Here is an 11,070-nt window from a genome sequence, read left to right as displayed (position 1 = left end):
GTGGGATCACTGGAACAACAACACTCTCTGTCTCCAGACAGCCATGCGCATGTCTAATCTAGGGAAATACGTCATTGTGCAGTAACAAGTTCGACTTGTGTCTCCTATACCACACTTCCAGTGAAAGCCATCCACCTATCCTTCACTAGTGTGTGAGTGTGTGTGTGTGAGTGTGTGTGTATGTGAGTGTGTGTGAGTGTGTGTGAGTGTGTGAGTGTGTGTGTGAGTGTGTGTGAGTGTGTGTGAGAGAGTGTGTGTGAGAGTGTGTGTGAGAGTAGGTGTGTGAGTGTGTGTGTGAGTGTGTGTGAGTGTGTGTGTGAGAGAGTGTGTGTGTAAGTGTGTGTGTATGTGTGTGTGTGAGTGTGTGTGTGAGTGTGTCTGGGAGTGTGTGAGTGTGTGTGTGAGTATGTGTGAGTGTGTGTGTGTGTGTGTGTGTGTGAGTGTGTCTGGGAGTGTGTGAGCCAGGCTGGATGCCAGTGTGGAGGGCAGAGGATATTGGCTGGAGTTGGGTCTCCGTGTGCCATGTGGTCCCTAGGAATTCCACTCATGAAAAGACTTCGAGGCCAGCGTCTTTCTCACTTAGCCATCTCATCTGCCCAATGCCTTCTCACTTCCTTGTGAAGCAAATTCATGTGGGTGTCCTAAGATACCACCCCACACAGTCCCTTTCTTCCCTCTGTGCCTGGACACAAATGAACTCCTTCTGTTTCTAGGAGAACAATCTCTATGCTCCCTGGCAGTCTCAGGTCTGTGCTGATTCTGCAGATAGAATTTGGTGCTCTCACCCTGCCTTTTCTACAACTTGGCCTCAGAAAGGCCTCCCTTACTTTGCAGCCTTCCAGGATGAAGTGGCCCCGGGCCTTCTCTCCATCCATGTCTGATAGTAAAATCTATGGAGGATCAGCAAGGTGGATCAGAAGGTTAAAATACTTGCCTCACAAGGCTAAGAACTATCAACCCTCAGAAACAATGGCGGAAGGAAAAACCATCTTCCCAAAATGGCACCCACCCAAAATACAGTCTCCCCTACCCTTCCACCCCCCACATATACACCATCACCACCTCATACACCTACCTACCTACACACACACACACCTACATGCCCCCCCAACCTGGGTACCTATACAAATACTAATATTTATCTCAGTGTGACAGCCCAAGCCTTTAATCCCAGCTCTCAGAAGCAGAGGCAGGCCTGTATTGATAAGCCAGCCTGTTCTACACAGTAACCTCCTGCGAAGACTACATAGATCCTGTCTGGAAAAACAGAAAATGTAAGTCAATAGTTTAAGTATACTTAATGGGTTAAAAGAGAGGCTTGGGTTTTCTAATGTCCTCTGAGCAGAGAGCTCACTAGGAATGCACCCAGTGGACAACTTCCTGCACGTAGAGAGAGCGCTGAGACAGAAAGCCAAGCTGCGGTAGGAACTGAAACTGAGCAGTCCCTAGTAAGGCCTTAAATCTTAGCACCGGGAAGCAGAGGCAGGAGGATTGGGGGTGTAAATCCAAACCAGGCCAGACTATTAATATTTGAGGCTCAGAAGAAACTAAAATCTATATCCTAGCATCGTGCAGGGAGCTTCCACACTCTCAGAATAGTTCTGCAGAGAAGAAAATGCTGCATAAATTCCAGTCACAGACTGAGGAGCTTCGTAAGTTCATAGAAACCACCAAAGCCCACGAGGGGCGCTTGTCTGTAATTCTGTTGTGTTTTTAAGACGGTGTCAGCCTTTAATGCCAGCATAGCTGAGGCAGACCCAGGTGGATTTCTGTGAGTTCCAGGACAGCCAGGGGCTACATAGAGAAACCCTGTTTTGAAAAACAACAAAGAAAAGAATGAGTTTTAAAAAAATGAGTATCATGTATTCCAGGGTGGCTTCCTATTGGCTATGTATCTAAGGATGGCTTTGAATTTGTCTTCTTCCCTCCACTTCTCAAGTGCTGGCTTAAAGGGACTGCAACCATACCGAGTTAGTACTTTTAAACCGCGAATCTCAGGCATTTGCTTTCCCCCAGAGGTTTAGTCTTTATGTTGTATGATTGGAGTCTTGCTGTGGAGCCCAGACTCAGTCGAGGTCTCCAGCCTGAGTTCCTGGTCCTGGCACTACAGTGGCCTGCTCTCCGCTTCCTGCTCCAGCCTCCTCCCCCTCTAAAGGTTTCCTTTTCACCCCAGCATGGAGATTGCCTCTGTGGCCCTATCGCGCTTCTGGTCATAGAGACCAATCTACTAAATCCTTCTTCCGCTCCTCACAACCAGTTCCCCCTGGTGCTCTGAAGTCCTCTTCACGCAGCCGGTTGTCTTTTCATGTTGACAGTCTCAGGTCTCCCAAGCTGGCCTCAGATTTGCTGTAGGGGCCAAAGCCTTAACCTTGGCTCCTGACTGGCCTGCTTTTTCCTAGCCAGTGGTTGGATTGCAGGGAAGCAGCACCACACACAGTTTGTGCAGTTCCAGGGTTCAAAGCCAACCACTGTGCCCAAGGATGTATGTCCCAGTCCATGCTGTGTTTCATTTTGCCTCAACCTCTGTAAATATCTGTATTTACCTTCCATGTTAACCTTCCAGCTTTGTATTTAAACCTGATTAGTTTTCAGTTGAACAGGACTCTTCTTTTTTTTCTCTTTTCACTTTACCTTAAACTATTTTACTCTCTCTGCTAACCTCATAATACCAGAATTTACTAAAATCTCGTTCCACCACTCTACTTACAGTTGTCCTTTTTGTGATTGTTTCCGAATAAAATACACATAATAAAACACATAATCTTTGGTTTTCGGTTATTGTGGGGTGTCTACTGGGACACGGGTTGAGACCAGTAGAAAGCCTTTATTAAGCTGCCAGTGACTACAGTGTGTGTTCGGCAGCCCTGCAGAGCACCAAGCCTTTCCAGGGTTAGCTTTTAAGCCGCTGTGCTGCCATGCTCCCCTTAACAAGGATGGCTAGCAGGAAGCAGAGCTGCAGACGTTAAAGCCAGAGGTTAGAACGCTTAGAGATTTCCCCAGAACTATGGACTTTGGCGTTCGTTTGTTCTTTTGTTCTGATTCCATCTCCACAGCTAGTCCAGTCTGTCTGCTGAGCTTTAGATATCACACTTCAAAGGATCAGTTGTGCTACGTGTGGGGCTCACATTCCTTGCTGGTCTTAATGAATCAGAATGAGAGTTAAAGACCCAGGCAGTACCGACAGCAGAGAAGCTAGCCAGGGACCAAGAGAACAGAGACTGGTACCCGGGATCTGATTTATGGCTTTGACTTTTTCTTTTGAGTTTTGTTTTTCCCAACCATGGCACAATGTTTTCTAATTACTCCTGACTACTTTCAGTAAGGAATCTAACTGTTGTTTAACAGATGCAGAAACTTTTAATACCTCTAGGTCCTGCTCAAACTGTCTAGTTAGTTTGGAAAGCTTCGGAAGAGGCACATATAGACAAATCATGAGTACCCTGCCAGCCAACCAGCCTCAGATGTCCAGTAATACTGCTGTTGTCCAGATGAGCTGACACAGAAGAGAGCAGCAGGTGTCTGCTAATGGAGGAAACACAGGACTAAAGGTTTGGATCCCTTATAAGTCATCTAGTATTAGTTTAAACATCAGGGCTGCCCTATGCACAGAGAGATTTGCCAGTCAGTGGGTAACAGTCTGGTTAGTTCTTGTCCCTGTGTAGTGTTGGGGCTGAGGCACGGGTCTAAGCATGACCAGCCATTCTGGTCTTATGTTTTCTGGAGGGCATGAGATTCCTCGGACTTGGCTACAGTGCCTCAGTGTCTCCAAAAAAGTTTAAGCTCAGAACCTAAAGAAAATATAGAGTAATCAAGTAATCCTTGCATAATTCAAAGAAAATACCGAGATGAAATTAAGGTAAACACAAGGAAATGTAAATATGAAAGTCAAGTCAAATACAGGTCAACAACCAAAAAACAAACAAACAAACAAACAAACAAACACCCTAGAGGTTTGAACTGTGCTGGGAAAGGCAATTGAATCTCAGAGAAAGAAAAGGACTTGGGGTGGCTGGAAGTTTCAGGAATTGGAGGTCATAAAGGGGTGAATAGTAAGGTCAAGGCCTACATTAGGTGAGAAATAAAGTGTTTATCCATTCAAGGTGAAGGACTGGGTGGATTAATATCAAAGAAAACTTATTAAAACAAAAACGAATCAAATGCAGCAGTCAGGGCAGAAGCTTCCCAGTCTGAGGGAGCAGCAGAGAGAGGCTCAGAAAAGGTGGTTAGATGGGAAGGTGATAGGAGGAGATCAGGTAAACAATGCCCAGACAGTCCTGACTGACTAACAGCTCTATACTTTCAGGCAGCATTGACTCCTGGGGTCCACTAGTAATTTCCAGATGAACAAACACCCACAGATCCAGTAGAGGTAACATGGAGATTGCTTCCCCATGTTGGATAGTTTCTTCTGTTTTTTGTTTTTGAGATGAGATTTATGTGTAACAGCCCTGGCTGGTCAGGAACTGACTTTGTAGTCCAAGTGCCTCTGCCTCTGCCTCTGCCTCTGTGGTCTGTGCCTCCAGATTCTGGGATTAAAGGCGTGTGCCAGACAGCTCTGTTTACTTGGGCATGTTTAGTATTATCTTTCTGTTTGCCTCTCTGTGGGCAAACCTGTGCTCAATACTGGTTCTATGGCATTCAGATTTGTATATCACTACTGGTAAAAGTTTGAAATGATTTTATGTATGTAAAAGGCATCCCTCCCCGGTCCTGTCTTTTCGAGATAGGATTTATCCCTGTAATCCTGACTGTGCTGGAAACTGGATCTGTAGACCAGGCTGTTCTCAAATTCAGAGATCCTCCTGCCTCTGCTTCTGGAGAGTGGGATTAAAGGCATGCAACCCAATGCCAGGAAAAAGGCATTTTCATTCCTGTGTTCTGTGATAGTTTCTGGTTAAATAATTATCATCGTTTAGTTGTTCAGGACTTGAGGACCCTGCTGTTTTCTTGTCGATTTCAGGATTAGAGGTGGTGGTGCAGACACTGTGGTATGTCCAAGACCAGAGACATGTTCTCTGTGTCTCACTTCTGTGTCGCTCTGTCACGTGCTCCCAGTTAGCTTTGAGGAATTCTAAAATATTTGCACTGATTCTGTGAGCAGTCTGTGATAGAATATTGCTATTATAGCAATATTCCAGTGTATTCCTGGCTTGCCTTATCTCCTATTGGGATTGCTTACATCAAAGGTGGACGGGGCTAAGTCAGCTGAGAGCAAGTGATAGGTTGAGACAGCAGTGGGTGGGCAAGCACTTAATGCCTCAGGCCTCCTCCATGGCTATAATAGAAGAGGCCATCAGGCTCCAGGCTCATAGGAAGATCCAGTCCCACAGGAGAAAGCTACTCTCTGGTGCTGGGTTGTCTGCTCCCCGGACTCTGTTCCACTGGTGTTGGGTGAGTCCTGTCTCTTCATACCTTTGCATACTTGTTCCTGTGAGAAAGTGACAGGTGGTGACGGTTCCTAAGATTCAACCATTGTACAAAGCATCAGACAATGCTGGTCATCTTTGGCTTTAGTGTGTCAGTTTTATCTGAGCTTTATTTGTGTTTCTTTCTTGTGAACATGGCACATCAGTCAGATTATTATTGGGCAGCAACCAGAGGAGAGAACAGGGAATGGGTTTGAACCTAGAGAAAGACTTCAGTAGCTTGCAGGCATGTGTCCTGGGTGTTGGCGATCCCAGGGTAGCACTGAACCTTTCTCAGGTGAACTTCTTTTCTGGGATTTGTGCCTCTCTCCATGGGGCACAGAGGACTCTAAGCAAAGGCAGTAGGTCTATCCATCCTGTGTAGTACGTTTAATGCCCTCATTATCTGCTTTGTCCTGGGCAGAACTCTTAAGGTCTACATTAAGGAGCATCTAAAGCTTCAGGTATTAGGAGTGGTTAACTGTAGAGTCCAGGCCATCGTCAGGTTCCACAGTTAGGGAAGGGCAAACCCTGAGGACAGGTCCGAGGGGAACTTTTTGGTTAGCGAGCATTTTCATTCTGAGTGGAGAATACAACTATGAACCCAGAGAGGCTACCTATAAAGTCTGGAAAGTTCTTGTAACCTGCCCTGTCACTCTACATCTTCATGCAGTCATTTTCCCAGGGTTCCAGGGGTGTTGGCATCATTCAGGCCCCTTCCTGGGTATAGGCTTTCTATTGGATTGGGGATGGACAGACCTGGCATGTGACTGAGACATCATCTTTTGCGTCCTCTCTATCCTGGTCTCTTTCAGGGTTTATGGATCTCAGATGGGTCCCCTTTGTGAAAGTCAGTTACAGAGTCCTGACAGGTTTTTGAGGGTGACCATTCCCTCTGGGGTCCTCCATCTTCTCGAGATGCACTGTTCATTTTTCCTTTTTGCATTATGTTGCTCTGGGTTGTGATTCGGATTCTCAGGAAGCAACAGGTAGTGGAGTGTCATCCGGATCTCAAAAGCCTCACAGTCTTAGAGCCATTTGTCAGGAGTCAGCTCAGTGGCCTGTTGACCCACTGACATCTTCTTTTTAATGTCCTTTTGCCCCTGTCATGGGAAGCCCTCTTTCTCTATAGATGATCCCGGGTCCTTGTATGGCAGGAAAGTCATAGCAGCTGTGTGTGTAGAAGGTGCTGTGCCTTTCTCTTCTCTCTCTGAGAGCCTGGGTTAAACTGATTGGTTGTCCTCTCTGGGATGGGAGGCCTGGCCTGGATCCAAATAGTTCCAGGGAAAGTAAAGACTGCAGTACCCAGGTTCCCAATGTCATGTCCCCTCACATGACAGTCATAGATGAGCATAGATTGTCACCAGGCAGGATAGTTGCAGGGTCAATGACAGTGATTTAGGAGGAGGACCAGGTCCTGAGTCCCCCAGACATTAGAGTTATGCTGTTCTCAGGAGGTGGTCTCTCCCTCAGCTGCATTGTGGGGTGCTGTGATCCAGATTAACTTGTGGGTTTTTTGTGTTGTGTTGTTTTGTTTTTGTTTTGTTTTTTGCTTTTCCATTCCCCCACACCCAGCTCTTACATGGGTGGGCTGTTCTACGACTAAAGGGTCCAACCATTAATAATTTGGGTTAATACCCCATTTTGTAGCCTAGTTCTGTATTAGAGCTCATTGCTGTCCAGGCCCCACCTCCTGCTTATGTGCAGATGGCTTGTTATTCCTCAAAACACTGGTACCCAGAGGCCACCATACTCTGTCACAGCTGGAAAGGCTCACCCTGGTGTTAGTGTTTGGAGCTGTGATCTGAAGGATGGCAGCAGCCTCTGAGGCAGACTCCTTTTGCCAGCGCTCAGCTGGAACAGACAGGAAGTCAGTCCATGTTGTACAAAGTTGGACTTGCACAGGCAACACTCTGGAAACCCAGGTCTGTAATTCTTGAGGAACTTCCTCAGTGACCCTTTTATAACCTTGTTTAGATTTACAGACTTGGAGGCAATCATTTATATAGTGTAAGAATAGGGCCTGAGAAACCACTGATGGATTTTGCCCTTTGTTATAAGATGCACCTATGGTTTTTGCTTGTGGAGTGGACTTTCTGCTAGGAGATGTTCTCTGAGAGATGACAAGACAAAAGTTTCCTGGCTCTCTGTAAATCTAATTGCATCTCACCATGGAAGCAGGTGACATTGTTATGCAAAATGTCTCCTCCCCATCATTCCTCTGTTGTTAAACACCTTTTCATAGAAACTGGGACCTATTACATGTAACTTTTCATTTTTCTACATTTTTACACCTGTTTATACCTAGTATCTGCAGCCAACTGGGTGACAAAGGGAAATTCTTTTTGTAGCTCCTTCTTCAATCCTTCTAATGAGGACCTAGTAAAAATGGCTTGAATCATCTCAGCCTGTGTTGGCAGAAGGAAGAGCTCAGTGATCCAGGCTGGGCTGTGTGCAGCAATTCCCTTGCCCCCCCCCCCCCCCCCCCCCCCCCCCGTCTTGCTGAAGTGTTTCCACTTCTTTTCAGAGACAGCTTTGTTTTGAGTTTTCCAGTTTTACCCATCGTTGGGTAAATTGGGAGAGAGAAAGATGTGGAACTTTTAGCTTTAGGCTCAGTCCAGGGGCACTTCCCCCTTCCCCCTCGGCTGTTTAGAGCAGGCAGGAGAAGGAAATGCTCCCTGGGGGAACTGTTTTCCTTCCTGTGTGCATCCCACTTAGAAGGCACGGGCTCTGAGCCTTCCCTATGGTCACACAGCGACCAAGGGGGACCAAGTATGAGTAGGAATCAAGGGAGTGCTCCAGAGTGGGGTAGGCCTACTGCTCCCAGCGCTCCAGGTGTGGAGTTGGACTTCTGTTCCCAGTGCTGCAGGAGCAGGGTAGGTCTTCTACTCACAGACACTTCCTTTCCTCAAGTGCTGACCAGGAGGAGGATGCCCTGGGAAATCAAGCCAGCAAGGCTTCTCCAGTCCTTCATTTTCTTGGCTTTTCTTTCCAGTGTAGAGTTTAGAAGGTTCTTGCTCCATAGATAATTGTCTGCTCAGACCAGTAATTCTCCTGAGAGCCATATTGAATCCTCAACATGTTATCTTGTCCAGCAGGAAACCAAAGAGAAGGAGTAAAAGGAGGAGATTAAGGACAGATAAGAGTGAAGAAAATCCCACGGGAGCCTGGAAAGAGGTACTCAGAGACAGACAGAAAGATCCCTCTGAGAGGCCTGAAGACCCAGGGGCAGCCAGGATCCCAGACTGAGCTCTTGAATTGCTGTGGCCATGACAAACCTTGAACAGGATGTGTCCCAGAACCCAGGCTGTAGCATCATGACCTTCTGCCCAACCATGGAAGAATTCTCCGACTTCTGCAAATACATTGCCTACATGGAGTCCCAAGGTGCACACAGAGCTGGGGTGGCCAAGGTCATCCCGCCCAAGGACTGGAAGCGAAGACAGTCCTATGAGGATGTCATGGACATGTCGATTCCTGCTCCTCTGCAGCAAGTGGTCTCTGGGAAGGCAGGTGTGTTCACCCAATACCATAAGAAGAAGAAAGCCATGACAGTGGGGAAGTATCGTGAGCTGGCCGAGAGCAAACAATACCAGACCCCACCACACCTGGATTTTGAAGATTTGGAGAGAAAATACTGGAAGAATCGCCTGTTTGGATCACCAATTTATGGTGCTGACGTCAGCGGCTCTCTGTTTGATGAGAACACTCAACATTGGAACGTGGGCCACCTTGGAAGCCTTTTGGATGTGCTGAAGCAGGACCGCGGCATAGTGATTGAGGGCGTCAACACGCCCTACCTGTATTTTGGCATGTGGAAGACCTCCTTTGCGTGGCACACGGAGGACATGGACCTGTACAGTATCAACTACCTGCACTTTGGACAGCCCAAGACCTGGTATGCTGTACCCCCTGAGCATGGCAGGCGCCTGGAGCTCCTAGCCAAGGAACTCTTCCCAGGCAGCTCCCAGGGCTGCCAGGCCTTCCTGAGGCACAAGGTGGCGCTCATCTCACCCACTGTGCTCAAGGAGAATGGCATCCCCTTTGGTCGAATCACCCAGGAGGCTGGGGAGTTCATGGTCACCTTTCCCTATGGCTACCACGCGGGCTTCAACCATGGCTTCAACTGTGCAGAAGCCATCAATTTCGCCACGCCGAGGTGGATTGACTATGGCAAGGTGGCATCTCAGTGCAGCTGTGGGGAGGCCAGGGTGAGCTTCTCCATGGATGCCTTTGAGGGCCTCCTGCAGCCTGAGCCATATGAGATGTGGAAACAGCAAGGGAATCAAAGAGCTATGGACCCCCTGGCGCTCACCTCAGGTCCCAGACAGGAACTGACCCTCGGGATCGATCAGCTGAAACCCGATTCGAAGCAGAATGGTTCCCATTCAGGACCTCGCAGGAACTGGTTGAGGAGAGGCCAGAAAAGCTGTCCATACAGAAAGGTGCATGCAGAATCCCCATGCCCTCCCACGGGCAAGCTTTTGGCTCCTCGATCTGTTCCCCAAGGGACAAGATGCTCCAAGCAGGCATCTGGATCCTCCAAGACACCTGCCATTTGTGCTGATGTTCTAGCTGTGAACCACTCACAGGCCTGTAGGATCTTGGATAGGAGCCTCATAGTCTCCCTGCCGCTTCAGGACTTGAACTAAGTTCATTCAGATCTCGTGCACACGCACCCCCGACACACCCACACACACACACACACACACACACACACACACACACACACACACAATCTGAGGCCGTTTGGCTACCAGTGGACATTCTTAATCACATAAGTAAACAGCTGTCTAAGATGTTGGCAAATCAGCTTTGGATGATTCGTTTGAGTCTCCTCTTGGTTTGCACAGGGTCTCCTTCAGAATTCCTGCACAAGTTGGATCTGCAAGGTCTTGTGCAATTACATTGAGGAGTAAGAACTTCTACTATCTTTTGAAGGACATGGCTGTGCTGAGGGTGCCTGATGCTTTCTTTCTCCTGCTCTGGCCACTGGACCTTCATTGACTTGAAGCTCCCCAATCAGATGCCACAGTGAGAAAAAGCACATCTCAGGCTCTCAGCATAGCCTACGTGCATATGCGTGTGTGGCCAAACTGCACCCTGAAATCGTTGTCTTTGGAACATCAGAAAGGACCACCAAGCGACCCAGATGAGTTCACTGACTTTTCCCTCCTAGAAATGTGAAGGAATGAGAGACTGGGAGGCTACAGACTGCTCTCTCTGATGAATTTTCCCGGCCTTTGGTTGTAATTCTGTCCTAATTGTCTCATTGGCTCAGGTGGGGCTAGAGATTAGAGGTTGTGGGAGGTTTACACAATGGGTGGGGGGACTCCACATGTGAGGGCATGAATAACCTGCTGTCCACACGAGGGCGGCAGGGCTCGTAAGGGTTCTTATTACTTACCACTATCCCATGCTCTGTAAATAGGTCCAATAAATATCTTCCCTCCCTAACTAAAGTGTGGTTTATTCTTTAGTATGTGTGGGGGATTCTGTAAGGGAGGGTAGAGATTTTTGTCTCCCAAGGACAGGTTTCTCCAATAAGTCTATTAGTCTAGATTGGGAGAGACTCCATCTGTGCCTGTCACACAGCCATCTCTAACCCCCAGGACACTTGAAGTGTGAGGCAGCTGTGGGGAGGCCAGGGTGAGCTTCCCCATGG

General features: G+C 47.8%; 1 protein-coding gene across 2 annotated transcripts; it reads left to right on the top strand.

Annotated features, from left to right (window-relative positions):
- Nucleotides 1–109: 109 nt before the first annotated feature.
- On the top strand, nt 110–10,862 carry Kdm4dl2 (lysine (K)-specific demethylase 4D-like 2). Of its 2 annotated transcripts, none has more exons than XM_063265958.1 (3): nt 110–1,274; nt 3,371–3,548; nt 8,501–10,862. In XM_063265958.1, exon 3 carries the CDS (start codon nt 8,675–8,677, stop codon nt 10,055–10,057), a length of 1,383 nt encoding a protein of 460 aa, XP_063122028.1. In that variant the 5' UTR covers nt 110–1,274; nt 3,371–3,548; nt 8,501–8,674; the 3' UTR covers nt 10,058–10,862. The 2 variants fall into 2 exon arrangements, with proteins under 2 accessions (XP_063122028.1, NP_001395732.1); NM_001408803.1 differs by having other exon boundaries at nt 378–1,274; nt 8,504–10,171.
- Nucleotides 10,863–11,070: the final 208 nt, after the last annotated feature.

This window comes from Rattus norvegicus, chromosome 8, assembly GCF_036323735.1.
Source record: "Rattus norvegicus strain BN/NHsdMcwi chromosome 8, GRCr8, whole genome shotgun sequence".
NCBI lineage: Eukaryota > Metazoa > Chordata > Mammalia > Rodentia > Muridae > Rattus > Rattus norvegicus.
This window is presented reverse-complemented; position numbering and strand designations above follow the sequence as displayed.